The sequence below is a fragment of the Trachurus japonicus genome, chromosome 18, assembly GCF_045865225.1.
Source record: "Trachurus japonicus isolate A0001 chromosome 18, Traja_1.0".
In the NCBI taxonomy this organism is placed as follows: Eukaryota; Metazoa; Chordata; class Actinopteri; order Carangiformes; family Carangidae; genus Trachurus; species Trachurus japonicus.
The window spans coordinates 22,091,695-22,115,537 of record NC_140924.1 but is presented as its reverse complement, the minus strand read 5'-3'; the positions used below and the strand labels follow the sequence as shown (position 1 = coordinate 22,115,537).

The window sequence follows — 23,843 nt, the reverse complement described above, 5'->3', positions numbered from 1 at the left end:
TCGTCTGCGACTGGATATAAGTAAGAATCTGATCACTGTCTTTCCAAATATAAGCAAATGAGAACCAACTGCTTTCATAATGTTCTCTGTTTTCTTGTTTTTGTTTTTTATATTTTAGATTGGTTCAACATGGGGGAACCAATCAAACTTATCATGTCAGTTTCCCTAATTCTAACAGGTAAGCACGACATAATTAGTTTGACAGCCTTTAAAATGTTGGAACACATGAAAATGGAGAATCTGTCCATGAAAACATATTTAAATATTGGGGCACGGATTAATTCATACATTACTTATTTTACAAGACAAATATATAATCTACTACAAATTAAGTTGATCGACTCATATATTTTTTGTCTCATTATAAGTCATTGCAACAACAACCATAGGTTCTCCAACCACAACAACTACTGTAACAACAACCACAGCATCTCCTACCACAACAACCACAGTATCTCCAACCACAACAACTGCTGCAACAACCACACCATCGCCAACCACAGCGTGTGCAACAGCTGCAACAACTACCACAGCATCTCCAACTACAACAACTACTGCATCAACAACCACATCATCTCCAACCACAACAACAGCTGTAACAACAACCACATCATCTCCAACCACAACAAGAGCTGTAACAACAACCACAGCGTCTCCAACCACATCTACTACTGCATCAACACCAACTACAACAGCAACAACTCCTTCAACCACAGCTTCAACAGCATCTATCACTGCATCAACACCGACGACAACTCCATCCACACCAACAACGACTTCAACCACTGCTTCAACAGCATCTACCACTGCATCAACGCCAACAACAACTCCATCCACACCAACAAGTACTTCAACCACTGCTTCGACGACAACTCCATCCACACCAACAACCACTTCAACTACTGCTTCAACAGCATCTACTACCGCATCAACAACAGCAACAACTACTTCAACCACAGCTTCGACGACAACTCCATCCACACCAACAACTACTTCAACCACTGCCTCAACGACAACTCCATCCACACCAACAACCACTTCAACTACTGCTTCAACAGCATCTACTACTGCATCAACACCAACTACAACAGCAACAACAACTCCATCCACACCAGCAACTACTTCAACCACTGCTTCGACTACAACTCCGACCACACCAACAACTACTTCAACCACTGCTACAACGACAACTCCATCCACACCAACAACCACTTCAACGACAACTCCATCCACACCAACAACTACTTCAACCACTGCTTCGACGACAACTCCATCCACACCAATAACGACTTCAACGACAACTCCATCCACACCAACAACTACTTCAACCACTGCTTCGACGACAACTCCATCCACACCAATAACGACTTCAACCACTGCTTCGACTACAACTCCATCCACACCAACAACTACTTCAACCACTGCTTCGACGACAACTCCATCCACACCAACAACTACTTCAACCACTGCTTCAACAGCATCTACTACCGCATCAACAACAGCAACAACTACTTCAACCACAGCTTCGACGACAACTCCATCCACACCACCAACTACTTCAACGACAACTCCATCCACACCAACAACTACTTCAACCACTGCTTCGACGACAACTCCATCCACACCAATAACGACTTCAACCACTGCTTCGACTACAACTCCATCCACACCAACAACTACTTCAACCACTGCTTCGACGACAACTCCATCCACACCAACAACTACTTCAACCACTGCTTCAACAGCATCTACTACTGCATCAACACCAACAACAACTTCAACTACTGCTTCAACAGCATCTACTACCGCATCAACACCTACTACAACACCAACAACAACTCCATCCACACCAACAACTACTTCAACCACTGCCTCAACGACAACTCCATCCACACCAACAACTACTTCAACCACTGCTTCGACTACAACTCCATCCACACCAACAACTACTTCAACCACTGCTTCAACAGCATCTACTACTGCATCAACAACTACAACAGCAACAACAACTCCATCCACACCAACAACTACTTCAACCACTGCCTCAACGACAACTCCATCCACACCAACAACTACTTCAACAGCATCTACTACTGCATCAACACCAACTACAACAACAACAACAACAACTCCATCCACACCAACAACTACTTCAACCACTGCTTCAACAGCATCTACTACTGCATCAACACCAACAACAACTTCAACTACTGCTTCAACAGCATCTACTACCGCATCAACACCAACTACAACACCAACAACAACTCCATCCACACCAACAACTACTTCAACCACAGCTTCGACGACAACTCCATCCACACCAACAACTACTTCAACCACTGCCTCAACGGCAACTCCATCCACACCAACAACTACTTCAACCACTGCTTCGACTACAACTCCATCCACACCAACAACTACTTCAACCACTGCTTCGACGACAACTCCATCCACACCAACAACCACTTCAACTACTGCTTCAACAGCATCTACCACTGCATCAACGCCAACAACAACTCCATCCACACCAACAACGACTTCAACCACTGCTTCGACTACAACTCCATCCACACCAACAACTACTTCAACCACTGCTTCGACGACAACTCCATCCACACCAACAACTACTTCAACCACTGCTTCAACAGCATCTACTACTGCATCAACACCAACAACAACTTCAACTACTGCTTCAACAGCATCTACTATCGCATCAACACCTACTACAACACCAACAACAACTCCATCCACACCAACAACTACTTCAACCACTGCCTCAACGACAACTCCATCCACACCAACAACTACTTCAACCACTGCTTCGACTACAACTCCATCCACACCAACAACTACTTCAACCACTGCCTCAACGACAACTCCATCCACACCAACAACTACTTCAACCACTGCTTCAACAGCATCTACTACTGCATCAACAACTACAACAGCAAGAACAACTCCATCCACACCAACAACTACTTCAACCACTGCCTCAACGACAACTCCATCCACACCAACAACTACTTCAACCACTGCTTCGACTACAACTCCATCCACACCAACAACTACTTCAACCACTGCTTCAACAGCATCTACTACTGCATCAACAACTACAACAGCAACAACAACTCCATCCACACCAACAACTACTTCAACCACTGCCTCAACGACAACTCCATCCACACCAACAACTACTTCAACCACTGCTTTGACTACAACTCCATCCACACCAACAACTACTTCAACCACTTCTTCAACAGCATCTACTACTGCATCAACAACTACAACAGCAACAACAACTCCATCCACACCAACAACTACTTCAACCACTGCTTCGACTACAACTCCATCCACACCAACAACTACTTCAACAGCATCTACTACTGCATCAACACCAACTACAACAGCAACAACAACTCCATCCACACCAGCAACTACTTCAACCACTGTTTCAACAGCATCTACTACTGCATCAACACCAACAACAACTTCAACTACTGCTTCAACAGCATCTACTACCGCATCAACACCAACAACAACTTCATCCACACCAACAACTACTTCAACCACAGCTTCGACGACAACTCCATCCACACCAACAACTACTTCAACCACTGCCTCAACGGCAACTCCATCCACACCAACAACTACTTCAACCACTGCTTCGACTACAACTCCATCCACACCAACAACTACTTCAACCACTGTTTCGACGACAACTCCATCCACACCAACAACCACTTCAACTACTGCTTCAACAGCATCTACCACTGCATCAACGCCAACAACAACTCCATCCACACCAACAACGACTTCAACCACTGCTTCGACTACAACTCCATCCACACCAACAACTACTTCAACCACTGCTTCGACGACAACTCCATCCACACCAACAACTACTTCAACCACTGCTTCAACAGCATCTACTACTGCATCAACAACTACAACAGCAACAACAACTCCATCCACACCAACAACTACTTCAACCACTGCTTCAACAGCATCTACTACTGCATCAACAACTACAACAGCAACAACAACTCCATCCACACCAACAACTACTTCAACCACTGCTTCAACAGCATCTACTACTGCATCAACAACTACAACAGCAACAACAACTCCATCCACACCAACAACTACTTCAACCACTGCCTCAACGACAACTCTATCCACACCAACAACTACTTCAACCACTGCTTCGACTACAACTCCATCCACACCAACAACTACTTCAACCACTGCTTCAACAGCATCTACTACTGCATCAACAACTACAACAGCAACAACAACTCCATCCACACCAACAACTACTTCAACCACTGCTTCGACTACAACTCCATCCACACCAACAACTACTTCAACAGCATCTACTACTGCATCAACACCAACTACAACAGCAACAACAACTCCATCCACACCAGCAACTACTTCAACCACTGTTTCAACAGCACCTACTACTGCATCAACACCAACAACAACTTCAACTACTGCTTCAAAAGTATCTACTACCGCATCAACACCAACTACAACACCAACAACAACTTCATCCACACCAACAACTACTTCAACCACAGCTTCGACGACAACTCCATCCACACCAACAACTACTTCAACCACTGCCTCAACGGCAACTCCATCCACACCAACAACTACTTCAACCACTGCTTCGACTACAACTCCATCCACACCAACAACTACTTCAACCACTGTTTCGACGACAACTCCATCCACACCAACAACCACTTCAACTACTGCTTCAACAGCATCTACCACTGCATCAACGCCAACAACAACTCCATCCACACCAACAACGACTTCAACCACTGCTTCGACTACAACTCCATCCACACCAACAACTACTTCAACCACTGCTTCGACGACAACTCCATCCACACCAACAACTACTTCAACCACTGCTTCAACAGCATCTACTACTGCATCAACACCAACAACAACTTCAACTACTGCTTCAACAGCATCTACTATCGCATCAACACCTACTACAACACCAACAACAACTCCATCCACACCAACAACTACTTCAACCACTGCCTCAACGACAACTCCAACCACACCAACAACTACTTCAACCACTGCTTCGACTACAACTCCATCCACACCAACAACTACTTCAACCACTGCTTCAACAGCATCTACTACTGCATCAACAACTACAACAGCAACAACAACTCCATCCACACCAACAACTACTTCAACCACTGCCTCAACGACAACTCCATCCACACCAACAACTACTTCAACCACTGCCTCAACGACAACTCCATCCACACCAACAACTACTTCAACCACTGCTTCAACAGCATCTACTACTGCATCAACAACTACAACAGCAACAACAACTCCATCCACACCAACAACTACTTCAACCACTGCCTCAACGACAACTCCATCCACACCAACAACTACTTCAACCACTGCTTCGACTACAACTCCATCCACACCAACAACTACTTCAACCACTGCTTCAACAGCATCTACTACTGCATCAACAACTACAACAGCAACAACAACTCCATCCACACCAACAACTACTTCAACCACTGCTTCGACTACAACTCCATCCACACCAACAACTACTTCAACAGCATCTACTACTGCATCAACACCAACTACAACAGCAACAACAACTCCATCCACACCAGCAACTACTTCAACCACTGCTTCAACAGCATCTACTACTGCATCAACACCAACAACAACTTCAACTACTGCTTCAACAGCATCTACTACCGCATCAACACCAACTACAACACCAACAACAACTCCATCCACACCAACAACTACTTCAACCACTGCCTCAACGACAACTCCATCCACACCAACAACTACTTCAACCACTGCTTCGACTACAACTCCATCCACACCAACAACTACTTCAACCACTGCTTCAACAGCATCTACTACTGCATCAACAACTACAACAGCAACAACAACTCCATCCACACCAACAACTACTTCAACCACTGCCTCAACGACAACTCCATCCACACCAACAACTACTTCAACAGCATCTACTACTGCATCAACACCAACTACAACAACAACAACAACAACTCCATCCACACCAACAACTACTTCAACCACTGCTTCAACAGCATCTACTACTGCATCAACACCAACAACAACTTCAACTACTGCTTCAACAGCATCTACTACCGCATCAACACCAACTACAACACCAACAACAACTCCATCCACACCAACAACTACTTCAACCACAGCTTCGACGACAACTCCATCCACACCAACAACTACTTCAACCACTGCCTCAACGGCAACTCCATCCACACCAACAACTACTTCAACCACTGCTTCGACTACAACTCCATCCACACCAACAACTACTTCAACCACTGCTTCGACGACAACTCCATCCACACCAACAACCACTTCAACTACTGCTTCAACAGCATCTACCACTGCATCAACGCCAACAACAACTCCATCCACACCAACAACGACTTCAACCACTGCTTCGACTACAACTCCATCCACACCAACAACTACTTCAACCACTGCTTCGACGACAACTCCATCCACACCAACAACTACTTCAACCACTGCTTCAACAGCATCTACTACTGCATCAACACCAACAACAACTTCAACTACTGCTTCAACAGCATCTACTATCGCATCAACACCTACTACAACACCAACAACAACTCCATCCACACCAACAACTACTTCAACCACTGCCTCAACGACAACTCCATCCACACCAACAACTACTTCAACCACTGCTTCGACTACAACTCCATCCACACCAACAACTACTTCAACCACTGCCTCAACGACAACTCCATCCACACCAACAACTACTTCAACCACTGCTTCAACAGCATCTACTACTGCATCAACAACTACAACAGCAAGAACAACTCCATCCACACCAACAACTACTTCAACCACTGCCTCAACGACAACTCCATCCACACCAACAACTACTTCAACCACTGCTTCGACTACAACTCCATCCACACCAACAACTACTTCAACCACTGCTTCAACAGCATCTACTACTGCATCAACAACTACAACAGCAACAACAACTCCATCCACACCAACAACTACTTCAACCACTGCCTCAACGACAACTCCATCCACACCAACAACTACTTCAACCACTGCTTTGACTACAACTCCATCCACACCAACAACTACTTCAACCACTTCTTCAACAGCATCTACTACTGCATCAACAACTACAACAGCAACAACAACTCCATCCACACCAACAACTACTTCAACCACTGCTTCGACTACAACTCCATCCACACCAACAACTACTTCAACAGCATCTACTACTGCATCAACACCAACTACAACAGCAACAACAACTCCATCCACACCAGCAACTACTTCAACCACTGTTTCAACAGCATCTACTACTGCATCAACACCAACAACAACTTCAACTACTGCTTCAACAGCATCTACTACCGCATCAACACCAACAACAACTTCATCCACACCAACAACTACTTCAACCACAGCTTCGACGACAACTCCATCCACACCAACAACTACTTCAACCACTGCCTCAACGGCAACTCCATCCACACCAACAACTACTTCAACCACTGCTTCGACTACAACTCCATCCACACCAACAACTACTTCAACCACTGTTTCGACGACAACTCCATCCACACCAACAACCACTTCAACTACTGCTTCAACAGCATCTACCACTGCATCAACGCCAACAACAACTCCATCCACACCAACAACGACTTCAACCACTGCTTCGACTACAACTCCATCCACACCAACAACTACTTCAACCACTGCTTCGACGACAACTCCATCCACACCAACAACTACTTCAACCACTGCTTCAACAGCATCTACTACTGCATCAACAACTACAACAGCAACAACAACTCCATCCACACCAACAACTACTTCAACCACTGCTTCAACAGCATCTACTACTGCATCAACAACTACAACAGCAACAACAACTCCATCCACACCAACAACTACTTCAACCACTGCTTCAACAGCATCTACTACTGCATCAACAACTACAACAGCAACAACAACTCCATCCACACCAACAACTACTTCAACCACTGCCTCAACGACAACTCTATCCACACCAACAACTACTTCAACCACTGCTTCGACTACAACTCCATCCACACCAACAACTACTTCAACCACTGCTTCAACAGCATCTACTACTGCATCAACAACTACAACAGCAACAACAACTCCATCCACACCAACAACTACTTCAACCACTGCTTCGACTACAACTCCATCCACACCAACAACTACTTCAACAGCATCTACTACTGCATCAACACCAACTACAACAGCAACAACAACTCCATCCACACCAGCAACTACTTCAACCACTGTTTCAACAGCACCTACTACTGCATCAACACCAACAACAACTTCAACTACTGCTTCAAAAGTATCTACTACCGCATCAACACCAACTACAACACCAACAACAACTTCATCCACACCAACAACTACTTCAACCACAGCTTCGACGACAACTCCATCCACACCAACAACTACTTCAACCACTGCCTCAACGGCAACTCCATCCACACCAACAACTACTTCAACCACTGCTTCGACTACAACTCCATCCACACCAACAACTACTTCAACCACTGTTTCGACGACAACTCCATCCACACCAACAACCACTTCAACTACTGCTTCAACAGCATCTACCACTGCATCAACGCCAACAACAACTCCATCCACACCAACAACGACTTCAACCACTGCTTCGACTACAACTCCATCCACACCAACAACTACTTCAACCACTGCTTCGACGACAACTCCATCCACACCAACAACTACTTCAACCACTGCTTCAACAGCATCTACTACTGCATCAACACCAACAACAACTTCAACTACTGCTTCAACAGCATCTACTATCGCATCAACACCTACTACAACACCAACAACAACTCCATCCACACCAACAACTACTTCAACCACTGCCTCAACGACAACTCCAACCACACCAACAACTACTTCAACCACTGCTTCGACTACAACTCCATCCACACCAACAACTACTTCAACCACTGCTTCAACAGCATCTACTACTGCATCAACAACTACAACAGCAACAACAACTCCATCCACACCAACAACTACTTCAACCACTGCCTCAACGACAACTCCATCCACACCAACAACTACTTCAACCACTGCCTCAACGACAACTCCATCCACACCAACAACTACTTCAACCACTGCTTCAACAGCATCTACTACTGCATCAACAACTACAACAGCAACAACAACTCCATCCACACCAACAACTACTTCAACCACTGCCTCAACGACAACTCCATCCACACCAACAACTACTTCAACCACTGCTTCGACTACAACTCCATCCACACCAACAACTACTTCAACCACTGCTTCAACAGCATCTACTACTGCATCAACAACTACAACAGCAACAACAACTCCATCCACACCAACAACTACTTCAACCACTGCTTCGACTACAACTCCATCCACACCAACAACTACTTCAACAGCATCTACTACTGCATCAACACCAACTACAACAGCAACAACAACTCCATCCACACCAGCAACTACTTCAACCACTGCTTCAACAGCATCTACTACTGCATCAACACCAACAACAACTTCAACTACTGCTTCAACAGCATCTACTACCGCATCAACACCAACTACAACACCAACAACAACTCCATCCACACCAACAACTACTTCAACCACTGCCTCAACGACAACTCCATCCACACCAACAACTACTTCAACCACTGCCTCAACGACAACTCCATCCACACCAACAACTACTTCAACCACTGCTTCAACAGCATCTACTACTGCATCAACAACTACAACAGCAACAACAACTCCATCCACACCAACAACTACTTCAACCACTGCCTCAACGACAACTCCATCCACACCAACAACTACTTCAACCACTGCTTCGACTACAACTCCATCCACACCAACAACTACTTCAACCACTGCTTCAACAGCATCTACTACTGCATCAACAACTACAACAGCAACAACAACTCCATCCACACCAACAACTACTTCAACCACTGCTTCGACTACAACTCCATCCACACCAACAACTACTTCAACAGCATCTACTACTGCATCAACACCAACTACAACAGCAACAACAACTCCATCCACACCAGCAACTACTTCAACCACTGCTTCAACAGCATCTACTACTGCATCAACACCAACAACAACTTCAACTACTGCTTCAACAGCATCTACTACCGCATCAACACCAACTACAACACCAACAACAACTTCATCCACACCAATAACTACTTCAACCACAGCTTCGACGACAACTCCATCCACACCAACAACTACTTCAACCACTGCTTCGACGACAACTCCATCCACACCAACAACTACTTCAACCACTGCTTCAACAGCATCTACTACTGCATCAACACCAACAACAACTTCAACTACTGCTTCAACAGCATCTACTATCGCATCAACACCTACTACAACACCAACAACAACTCCATCCACACCAACAACTACTTCAACCACTGCCTCAACGACAACTCCATCCACACCAACAACTACTTCAACCACTGCTTCGACTACAACTCCATCCACACCAACAACTACTTCAACCACTGCTTCAACAGCATCTACTACTGCATCAACAACTACAACAGCAACAACAACTCCATCCACACCAACAACTACTTCAACCACTGCCTCAACGACAACTCCATCCACACCAACAACTACTTCAACCACTGCTTCAACAGCATCTACTACTGCATCAACAACTACAACAGCAACAACAACTCCATCCACACCAACAACTACTTCAACCACTGCCTCAACGACAACTCCATCCACACCAACAACTACTTCAACCACTGCTTCGACTACAACTCCATCCACACCAACAACTACTTCAACCACTGCTTCAACAGCATCTACTACTGCATCAACAATTACAACAGCAACAACAACTCCATCCACACCAACAACTACTTCAACCACTGCTTCGACTACAACTCCATCCACACCAACAACTACTTCAACAGCATCTACTACTGCATCAACACCAACTACAACAGCAACAACAACTCCATCCACACCAGCAACTACTTCAACCACTGCTTCAACAGCATCTACTACTGCATCAACACCAACAACAACTTCAACTACTGCTTCAACAGCATCTACTACCGCATCAACACCAACTACAACACCAACAACAACTTCATCCACACCAATAACTACTTCAACCACAGCTTCGACGACAACTCCATCCACACCAAGAACTACTTCAACCACTGCTTCAACAGCATCTACTACTGCATCAACAACTACATCAACAACTACAACAGCAACAACAACTCCATCCACACCAACAACTACTTCAACCACTGCCTCAACGACAACTCCATCCACACCAACAACTACTTCAACCACTGCTTTGACTACAACTCCATCCACACCAACAACTACTTCAACCACTGCTTCAACAGCATCTACTACTGCATCAACAACTACAACAGCAACAACAACTCCATCCACACCAACAACTACTTCAACCACTGCTTCGACTACAACTCCATCCACACCAACAACTACTTCAACAGCATCTACTACTGCATCAACACCAACTACAACAGCAACAACAACTCCATCCACACCAGCAACTACTTCAACCACTGTTTCAACAGCATCTACTACTGCATCAACACCAACAACAACTTCAACTACTGCTTCAACAGCATCTACTACCGCATCAACACCAACAACAACTTCATCCACACCAACAACTACTTCAACCACAGCTTCGACGACAACTCCATCCACACCAACAACTACTTCAACCACTGCCTCAACGGCAACTCCATCCACACCAACAACTACTTCAACCACTGCTTCGACTACAACTCCATCCACACCAACAACTACTTCAACCACTGTTTCGACGACAACTCCATCCACACCAACAACCACTTCAACTACTGCTTCAACAGCATCTACCACTGCATCAACGCCAACAACAACTCCATCCACACCAACAACGACTTCAACCACTGCTTCGACTACAACTCCATCCACACCAACAACTACTTCAGCCACTGCTTCGACGACAACTCCATCCACACCAACAACTACTTCAACCACTGCTTCAACAGCATCTACTACTGCATCAACAACTACAACAGCAACAACAACTCCATCCACACCAACAACTACTTCAACCACTGCTTCAACAGCATCTACTACTGCATCAACAACTACAACAGCAACAACAACTCCATCCACACCAACAACTACTTCAACCACTGCTTCGACTACAACTCCATCCACACCAACAACTACTTCAACCACTGCTTCAACAACATCCACACCAACAACTACTTCAACCACTGCTTTGACTACAACTCCATCTACACCAACAAGTACTTCAACCACTGCTTTGAATACTACTCCATCCACACCAACAACTACTTCAACCACTGCTTCGACTACAACTCCATCCACACCAACAACTACTTCAACCACTGCTTCAACAGCATCTACTACTGCATCAACAACAGCAACAACTACTTCAACCACTGCTTCGACGACAACTCCATCCACACCAACGACTAGTTCAACCACTGCTTCGACGACAACTCCATCCACACCAACAACTACTTCAACCACTGCCTCGACGACAACTCCATCCACACCAACAACTACTTCAACCACTGCTTTGACGACAACTCCATCCACACCAACAACTACTTCAAGCACTGCTTCAATAACATCTACTACTGCATCAACACCAACAACAACTCCATCTACACCAACAACTACTTCAACCACTGCTTCAATAGCATCTACTACTGCATCATCACTAACAACTACTTCAACCACTGCTTCGACGACAACTCCATCCACACCAACAACTACTTCAACCACTGCTTCAACAGCATCTACTACTGCATCAACAACTACAACAGCAACAACTACTTCAACCACAGCTTCGACGACAACTCCATCCACACCAACAACTACTTCAACCATTGCTTCAACAGCATCTACTACTGCATCAACACCATCAACTACTTCAAACACTGCTTCAACAGCATCTACTACTGCATCAACACCAACTACGACAGCAACAGCTCCATCCACACCAACAACTACTTCAACCACTGCTTTGACGACAACTCCATCCACACCAACAACTACTTCAACCACTGCTTCAACAGCATCTACTACTGCATCAACAACTACAACAGCAACAACTACTTCAACCACAGCTTCGACGACAACTCCATCCACACCAACAACTACTTCAACCACTGCTTTGACAACAAATCCATCCACACCAACAACTACTTCAATCACTGCGTCAACAGCAACAACAACTCCATCCACACCAACAACCACTTCAACCACTGCATCGACAGCATCTACCACTTCTTCAACAACCGCTTCAACAGCATCTTCCACTGTATCGACACCAACTACGGCAGTAACTACAACTACTAACACAACAACTGCTACAACAACAACCACAACATCTCCAACCACAACAACTGCTGCAACAACCACAGTATCTCCAACTACAACAACTGCTGCAACAACAACAGCAGCATCTCCAACCACAACAACAGCTGCAACAACAACCACAGCATCTCCAACCACAACTGCTGCAACAACAACCACAGCATCTCCAACTACAACAACAGCTGCAGCAACTACCACAGCATCTCCAACTACAACTATAACACCAACAACAACTGCTGCACTCACAAAGCAGGTGGTTTTCAGATCTGTTCTGGACACATTTACAATTGACTTGCAGAACTCATCATCCACTGCTTTTAGAAACAGAGCTTCCATGATAAAAGGACAGGTAAGTTTCTCAGTATTATTTTGAATTATGTTATCACAGACCACTAATTGGTTCCATTTAGTATTATGAACCACAAGTGTAATTACAATACCATTGAACCAAATTACCCCTCACTGTGTTCTCTGTTTCTGCAGCTTCAACCTTTGTACCAAACTGAATTCCCCTCTTCCTTCAATTCCTTGGACGTGGTGGCATTCAGGTAATTTGTCAAGATTTACTTTGGTACAGTTTAAGAACTATGGCCTAAACCTGATAGCTCATATGTTACTCTTTTTTTACCCCTGCAGAAATGGATCAATCATCAATGACATGATCCTCAGCTTCAGAGGCACATCTGTTCCCAATAATACTCAGATTGCGAGTGTTGTGATCAATGCAGCTTCAACTGTCTCTGGTTTTGACATTGAGGGAAGCTCCATCACAGTGGATGGCACAGGTAAGAAATACTAAGTGCTCATGGATTAAAAAGAACCACAATAGCTTAAGAATTTTTAATACTTAAGTAATGTTTGAATTTATTCACAGCATCTCCAACTACAACAACAGCTGCTACAACAACCACAGCATCTCCAACCACAACAACTGCTGCGACAACAACCACAGCATCTCCAACGACAACAACTGCTGCTACAACAACCACACCATCTCCAACTACAACAACAGCTGCAACAACAACCACAGTGTCTCCAACTACAACAACAGCTGCAACAACTACAACAGCATCTCCAACCACAACAAATGCTGCTACAACAACCACACCATCTCCAACTACAACAACAGCTGCAACAACAACCACAGTGTCTCCAACCACAACAACTGCTGCAACAACAACCACAGCATCTCCAACGACAACAACTGCTGCTACAACAACCACACCATCTCCAACTACAACAACAGCTGCAACAACAACCACAGTGTCTCCAACTACAACAACAGCTGCAACAACTACAACAGCATCTCCAACCACAACAACTGCTGCTACAACAACCACACCATCTCCAACTACAACAACAGCTGCAACAACAACCACAGCATCTCCAACTACAACAACAGCTGCAACAACAACCACAGTGTCTCCAACTACAACAACAGCTGCAACAACTACAACAGCGTCTCCAACCACAACAACTGCTGCTACAACAACCACACCATCTCCAACTACAACAACAGCTGCAACCACTACAACAGCATCTCCAACCACAACAACAGCTGCAACAACAACCACAGCATCTCCAACGACAACAACTGCTGCTACAACGACCACACCATCTCCAACTACAACAACAGCTGCAACAACAACCACAGTGTCTCCAACTACAACAACAGCTGCAACAACTACAACAACATCTCCAACCACAACAACTGCTGCTACAACAACCACACCATCTCCAACTACAACAGCTGCAACAACAACCACAGTGTCTCCAACCACAACAACTGCTGCAACAACAACCACAGCATCTCCAACGACAACAACTGCTGCTACAACAACCACACCATCTCCAACTACAACAACAGCTGCAACAACAACCACAGTGTCTCCAACTACAACAACAGCTGCAACAACTACAACAGCGTCTCCAACCACAACAACTGCTGCTACAACAACCACACCATCTCCAATTACAACAACAGCTGCAACAACAACCACAGTGTCTCCAACTACAACAACAGCTGCAACAACTACAACAGCATCTCCAACCACAACAACTGCTGCTACAACAACCACACCATCTCCAACCACAACAACTGCTGCTACAACAACCACACCATCTCCAACTACAACAACAGCTGCAACAACAACCACAGTGTCTCCAACTACAACAACAGCTGCAACAACTACAACAGCATCTCCAACCACAACAACTGCTGCAACAACAACCACAGCATCATTAACCACAACAACTGCTGCAGCAACAACCACACAATCTCCAACCACAACAACAGCTGCAACAACTACCACAGCATCTCCAACCACAACAACTGCTGCAGCAACAACCACACAATCTCCAACTACAACAACAGCTGCAACAACAACCACGGCATCTCCAACCACAACAACAGCTGCAACAACTACCACAGCATCTCCAACCATAACAACTGTTGCAACCACAACCACACCATCTCCAACTACAACAACAGCTGCTACAACAACCACAGCATCTCCAACCACAACAACTGTTGCAACCACAACCACACCATCTCCAACTACAACAACAGCTGCAACAACAACCACAGCATCTCCAACCACAACAACAGCTGCAACAACTACCACAGCATCTCCAACCATAACAACTGTTGCAACCACAACCACACCATCTCCAACTACAACAACAGCTGCTACAACAACCACAGCATCTCCAACCACAACAACTGTTGCAACCACAACCACACCATCTCCAACTACAACAACAGCTGCAACAACCACAGCATCTACAACCACAACAACCACTGCAACAACCACAGAGTCTCCAACTACAACAACTGTTGCAACCATAACCACAGTGTCTCCAACTACAACAACAGCTGCAACAACTACCACACCATCTCCAACCACAACAACTGTTGCAACCACAACCACAGTGTCTCCAACCACAACAACAGCCGCAACAACAACCACAGCATCTCCAACCACAACAACTGCTGCAACCACTACAACAGCATCTCCAACCACAACAACAGCTGCAACAACAACCACAGCATCTACAACCACAACAACTGCTGTAACAACAACCACACCATCTACAACCACAACAACTGCTGCAGCAACAACCACAGCATCTCCAACCACAACAACTGTTGCAACCACAACCTCACCATCTCCAACTACAACAACAGCTGCAACAACCACAGCATCTACAACCACAACAACCACTGCAACAACCACAGAGTCTCCAACTACAACTGTTGCAACCACAACCACAGTGTCTCCAACTACAACAACAGCTGCAACAACCAAACCATTTCCAACTGCAACAACTGTTGCAACCACAACCACAGCATCTCCAACCACAACAACAGCTGCAACAACAACCACACCATCTCCAACCACAACAACTGTTGCAACAACAACCACAGCATCTCCAACCACAACAACTGCTGCAACCACTACAACAGCATCTCCAACAACAACAACAGCTGCAACAACAACCACAGCATCTCCAACCACAACAACTCTTGCAACAACAACCACTGCTGCAATAACAACCACAACAACTGCTGCAACAACAACCACAGTGTCTCCAACTACAACAACAGCTGCAACAACAACCACACCATCTACAACCACAACAACCGCTGCAACAACAACCACAGTGTCTCCAACAACAACAACTGCTGCAACAACTACCACAGAATCTCCAACTCCAACAACAGCTGCAACAACAACCACAACATCTCCAACCACAACAACTGCAACAACAACCACAGCATCTCTAACTGCAATTACATCCGCAACAACCACAGCTACTACTGGAACATCTATTACTGAGGCATTAACCACTTCTTCTTCTAAACCTACTTATGGCATCGTAACAGATTTACCCGAAGAGCCTTTTTCAAATGACCTTGAAGACCGCAGCAGCAGCCGATTCAAAGAACTCGAAAGTCGAGTTGTAGCAACAGTGAGTAAAATATACTGAAATAAATTTTACCATTGCTCTAATATGAATGATCTGAGAAAAAATGTTGTCCTCCTTTCTTATTTAAATTCAAAACAATGACATTTGTGCTTACAACATTCCCATCCTTGAATTTGTGTTTTGTTTTTGCAGTTTAATTCGATATACCAAGCAAGATTTGGCTCTATATTTCTTCAGTGCATTGTGATAGCGTTCAGGTAAAAGCAGTGCTTCACTTATTTTGCTTCACATACAAAATTGGAAACTGTGTTGTATGATGTGTAACTTAAAGGTAAGATATGAAAATCTTCTTATTTTGTTATTTGACAGTTTCTCTTTCATTTTGTTTGCCAATATAGGCCTGCACTCTCCCAACAAGCACGAGTGAATGTAACTGAAGTGGAAATGGGGGTCGTGTTCAGACAGAATACTTCCACTGCAGATCTACCACAGAATGATGTTGTTGTTCAAACCTTAGTAGAGGCTGCTAATGATTCCAGCAATTCGTTCAATATCACTATAAATCCAGATAGAGTCCAAGTACTAGGTAAGTAATTAATAGTAATAGGTAACACATTTTTTTTTGGTATATTTCTCTGTTTATTTGACTGTACCATCACATATAGTAATCCCAAAATTGGACTGGCACTGGACGGTTGCCAAGCAACACCAACATTTTAATGACCGGACTACCTGCTAGTTTGCCTACACATTATCTCAGGAGTGTACTGAAAATGTTCATTGAAAGAATCATTCTATTTGTTGTGTAAATTGTATTAATTGTAAGACATAAGTGATCAGACAAAACAGATTACTCCTACTTTTAAATGGGATTCAAATTAAACTGTTGAGACATCCAGAAATAACACAATCCTTAAAGAAAAGAAGATCATCAGAGAGTCTGACCAACAAATTTTTGACAGTACCAGACCGTGGCTTGGTATCAACAGAACCCCTTAATTTCCACTTTTATGAGAGCTTGAACACTGCTGATTGGCATTCTCAAATCTTTGGATATCTTTCTCTATCCTTTTTCTGTTTTATAAAGTTGAACAACCTCCTCCCTCAGGACTTTTGACAGTTCTTTTGCTTTCCCCATGGCTCAGAATCCAGCAAAGTCAGTGCAGCAATGGATGAAATGTGCAGGTGTTTGTCAAGAGCCCAGAATCTCATTGACTTTTTTTTACAGACACTAATTAATTGTAAACTTTTGAGCACAACTGTAGATTAAATGCCAAACTAGTATTTATTTACAAAAAAATATATTTTACAGAAAGTCCAGTGGCAAATACGACTACAACTGCCAGTCCTTCAACTGCTACAACTACACCTACAACTACAACTACACCTACAACTACAACTACAACACCAACAACTGCTGCACTCACAACAAAGCAGGTGGTTTTCAGATCTGTTCTGGACACATTTACAAGTGACTTGCAGAACTCATCATCCACTGCTTTTAGAAACCGAGCTTCCATGATAAAAGGACAGGTAAAATTTCTCAGTATTATTTTGAATTATGTTATTACAGACCACTAATTGGTTCCATTTAGTATTATGAACCACAAGTGTAATTACAATACCATTGAACCAAATTACCCCTCACTGTGTTCTCTGTTTCTGCAGCTTCAACCTTTGTACCAAACTGAATTCCCCTCTTCCTTCAATTCCTTGGACGTGGTGGCATTCAGGTAATTTGTCAAGACTTACTTTGGTACAGCTTAAGAACTGCGGCCTAAACCTGATAGCTCATATGTTACTCTTTTTTTACCCCCGCAGAAATGGATCAATCATCAATGTCATGATCCTTAGCTTCAGAGGCACATCTGTTCCCAATAATACTCAGATTGCGAGTGTTTTGATCAATGCAGCTTCAACTGTCTCTGGTTTTGACATTGAGGGCAGCTCCATCACAGTGGACGGCATAGGTAAGAAATACTAAGTGCTCATGGATTAAAAAGAACCACAAAAGCTGAAGAATTGTATTACTAAAGTAATGTTTGAATTTATTTTCTCCTCCTTCACAGCTTCAAGTGGAGTGAATCACAGGACCAGTATCCTCACTGCATCTTGCCTGGTCATCTTGTCGTGGCTACTCTCGAGCCAGCAATAATTGATTGATTTCCCTTTGAATGAAATTAGAACAGAATCACTTAATCACATAATAATCACATAATAAGCTTAGTGGTATAATGACACTATTTATTTCATACCAGTGGGGGTTATGATAGTATCATTGCATGTAAAACCAATGTTTAGGTTTGTATCTTAAATTAAATAAAGGAGCACATGCAGGTTATCGTGGGCCGCATATTCTTTTTCACAGTTGTGTTATCATTTAACATGATGTTATAATAATGCACTCTCACTTGTCTTATTTATACTAAATTTATTTATATAATCACATGTACCCTGTGAAGTTTCTTACAGTTTTTACAATTTGTGTCAGAAACTTTACAACGATCAGAATAAATAAATAATAATAAATAAATAATAATCTTCTTGGATTGCAAATTGTCTCTCTCATGTTTTGCTCATCATAAGAGTGACATGATACTGTCATAACAGTGACATGACACAGTCATGAACGTGTCATAAATTTGAACCTTTTTTTTTTTTTTGCGGCCACATCAGCTTGGCTGCATCTTCACGTGGCCACCTCGGTGGCCCTTCCACATCCAATTCCAGATACTGTCTGAGGGGCATGTATCCAGCTCCGAGACAAAACTCCCACTCTGCTCAACCAGCTTCAACTACATCCTCCTGGACCAACAGAGCAGTCATCAACCCTCCAAGCCTTATCCACCCTTCCTCAACACTTCTATCAATTAAAATGTTAAATCAGACATTGTTGTGGCATGGTCCTTGCTAGTGAATGATCATAATATATGTATATGTATACACTACTCACAAAAAGTTAGGAATACTTGGCTTTTGAATGATATTTCAGAAGGCATCTAAAATGCACCATAACCTTTACAGGTGAACTTAATTTGACCTTCTCTAAACTTTTTGCACATGTGCAAATACAATGTTTCAGTAGGCTACTTGCTGTTCTCTTATAAGGTGATTAAACACAAAAATCACACGTGTCTGATCCATGAATCGACCACTAAATGTGCTGGTTCAGTTTGTACTGAAACAGATCTCTTCATCATGCTGCACATTTTGACATCATGGGACCAAGACGACTCCTTACAATCCATCAACAGTGGATTGTGCCATTGCAAGGCTTCAAACGGGATGTTTTCAGAGGGGAGTGTCCACTGAGCTTAGGGTGTCACAGAGTGTCATCAGCAGGTTGAACAGAGACACAGAGAGACTGGTGGAGTCAAAGAACTCCAACTACAACAGTAACTACAACTGCATCGATACTAATAACTGCTTCAACCACTGCATCCACCCCAACAACTACTATGAACCACTGCATCCACACCAACTACGACAGTAACTAAAACTGTATCAACACCAACAACTGCTTCAACCACGACATCCACACAAGGTTATAATAGTTTGGGATTTTTCATTATAGTTTAGTTTTATTTAGTTTTGACTTCTTTTTATCTAATTCAGTTAGTTTTAATTAGTTTCTAGAGCGGGTTTGCTAGTTTTAATTTTTTTTTCTAAACACTTAGTTTTAGTTTAGTTTTTATTAGTTTTAGTATTAGTTTTTTCATACTTTGGGTTATTTGTTAGTTGAAGGATTCAAAATATCAGAGTAAGTATTGTGTAATAAAACTCAACAAAAGATGCCATTTAAAGCAGAAGTAAGCGATCCGGTGGTTTTGGCTAACTTCTTGTCAGCCGATGGAGTTAGCAGTCCCCGCCCTCGTCCCTACGTCACCACATTCACGCGCATCCCTTGGCTGCACACACAGAGAGGACCGCCCCTTTATGCCGTTCTCTCTCCTCATTGGATAAAGGTTGTAGGATACAAGGAAAGTTTTCTCCTCGGCTTACAGCAGAGCAGAGTGACTGACAGACCCATGTTTCAGACCAAACACTCTATAGAAGTGATTGCTGTCGGAAGATACAACTATTTAAGACTTCTATTAACATATTCCGCTTACTTCTGCTTTAACAAATGTATTGTGTAATGTGTGTGTGTGTGTGTGTGTGTGTGTGTGTGTGTGTGTGTGTGTGTGTGTGTGTGTGTGTGTGTGTGTGTGTGTGTGTGTGTGTGTGTCTGAGAGTGAAGGGGGGGGGTAATAATAAACTACTGTAAACTACACTACATTAGACAGTAAATAGTTGGTGGGTGGGGGGGGTTTAACACATTTGAGGCATTCTGGTTGTACTCTGAGGAGAAATAGCCTAGAGGGAAATGACAACACTCCTGATTTTTTTTTTTTTTAAGCAGATTTACCTACTGACTGAGGTGCCTATTAGGCTTCTTGTAATTGCAAGAATAGCTGAAGTGTATGAAACTGAACTCAAAACTGGTCTATAGTGTGGAGCTGTGGCTGAAGAGCAAAAACAAAACTCATTTTTTAAATCTTTTGGCCTGGACCGGCCGGTGACAAGCCTTTCCTCTGCTTCACCATGTTCCTCTTTCAGGCCACACTGTCTTCTTCCACACTTCTGCCCTATTCTCATCTCTATCTTGATAGCTGTAGAGCTCTACTGTCAGATATATGACAGAATAGGCTACCCACACATGCTTTAGCTAGGCTACTGCTGAATAATTGGAGCAGACATGTCCTGAGATTTTCAGCCTTCTATGATAATCTTATACGGCAGACACACACACCTGTTACTTTGCTGTCTGTCTCTGTTCCTCTTTGTTGCTCTCTTATCTGGACTGGGCTGTTCTTTTGGGTTAAGTGAGCATGGACAGCCGTGTATAGGCTACGCGCTGGTTCGAAACGACTTTTTTCTTTTTTTTTTGTTTCCAACAACCGCAGTTCGGCCCGTTACAAGCTTGAGCAGGACCTCGCAGATTCAGTCAGTGCTGCGGTGATGATGGGCTACAGGCTTTGGGCTGTGTGCATCAGAGAGTTGAGATCCTACACGAGGAGCACTTCAGCAGTCATCGTCGCTAATCAAGATAGGATTACGGTAGCCTAATAGAGAGTTGGCCATCCGAGGTAAAAACCAAAACCCAAACAAAATAAACAGCTTCCAGTCCTGGGCGGGCACAGCCGACTCTGTGGGCCCAGGCCCGCCCTTGCCGCCAAAAGGTTCAGTATGAGGCATTTGTATTTGAATAAAATTCAAAATAGGTGTAATAATACTTATCTCACTCACTCACACACTGCCTGACGTGGTGGTATTCAGGTAATTTGTCAAGAGTTGCTTTGGTACAGTTTAAGAATTTTATATTTCATCCGCTACTTTTTTTTTTTTACCCACGCAGAACTGGATCAATCATCAATGACATGATCCTCAGCTTCAGAGGCACATCTGTTCCCAATAATACTCAGATTGCGAGTGTTTTGATCAATGTATCTTCCACGGTCTCTGGCTTTGACATTGAGGGCAGCTCCATCACGGTGGATGGCACAGGTAAGAAATGTGCTCCTTGATTAAAAAGAACCACAAAACCTGAATAATTATTTACTGACGTAATATGAATTTATTTTCTCCTCCTTCACAGCTTCGAGTGGAGTGAATCACAGGACCAGTCTCCTCACTGCATCTTGCCTGGTCATCTTGTCGTGGCTACTCTTAAGCCAGCAATAATTGATTGATTTCCCTTTGAATGACATTAGAACATGACTGCCATGTCTGGTATGAAAAAGGGCTCAATTGTCAGTAAACAACAATAAAAAAAAACATTTATGTGTGCCATATCAGTGACAGTTGATTAGAAAATGTCTGTTGACCTGAACACATTTCTGTGTGGGAACGTCCAGGATCCAGGACAGAATGGCACAGCCAATTCTATACTAAGCTCCTGTCATTGGAATTATAAGATCAGTGATATAATGACACTCTTTATTTACCAGCGGGGGTTATGATGGCATCAATGTACGTATGTAAAATCAATGTTTAGGTTTGCATCTTAATTTTCAGTGTTTTATTATTATTCTATTGTATATTAATTTTTAGTTTAGATTATCCTGTTTTATTATCTTATTGTTTTATTTCAATGTTTTAGTCATTATTTATGGTCTGTTTTATACATTCTATTGTTTTATTCCTTCAGTTTGAGCTTCTATACCTTTTATCTTATTTTACTGTTTTAGCCCCTCAATTTTCCAGTGTTTCCTCCTGGGGGCCTACCACACCGGGAGTTGTTTCTGGTCCACCGATGGGGGTGCTGTCCCGTGGACGGCCCTGGCCCGGATGGC

General features: G+C 43.6%; 3 protein-coding genes across 3 annotated transcripts; all 3 read left to right on the top strand.

Annotated features, from left to right (window-relative positions):
- Positions 1-129: 129 nt before the first annotated feature.
- LOC146969332 (uncharacterized) lies at positions 130-13,899 on the top strand. Its single transcript, XM_085759380.1, has 4 exons — positions 130-178; positions 516-4,633; positions 12,080-12,812; positions 13,877-13,899. The coding sequence occupies exons 1-4, from the start codon at positions 130-132 to the stop codon at positions 13,897-13,899; spliced, it is 4,923 nt and encodes a 1,640-aa protein (XP_085615506.1).
- Positions 13,900-14,354: 455 nt separating this feature from the next.
- LOC146969331 (uncharacterized) lies at positions 14,355-17,417 on the top strand. The gene is made up of 3 exons (XM_085759379.1): positions 14,355-14,379; positions 14,453-17,165; positions 17,357-17,417. The coding sequence occupies exons 1-3, from the start codon at positions 14,355-14,357 to the stop codon at positions 17,415-17,417; spliced, it is 2,799 nt and encodes a 932-aa protein (XP_085615505.1).
- Positions 17,418-17,910: 493 nt separating this feature from the next.
- LOC146969330 (uncharacterized) lies at positions 17,911-19,704 on the top strand. Its single transcript, XM_085759707.1, has 5 exons — positions 17,911-18,094; positions 18,821-19,041; positions 19,177-19,241; positions 19,330-19,478; positions 19,578-19,704. Exons 1-5 carry the CDS (start codon positions 17,953-17,955, stop codon positions 19,661-19,663), a joined length of 663 nt encoding a protein of 220 aa, XP_085615833.1. The 5' UTR covers positions 17,911-17,952; the 3' UTR covers positions 19,664-19,704.
- Positions 19,705-23,843: the final 4,139 nt, after the last annotated feature.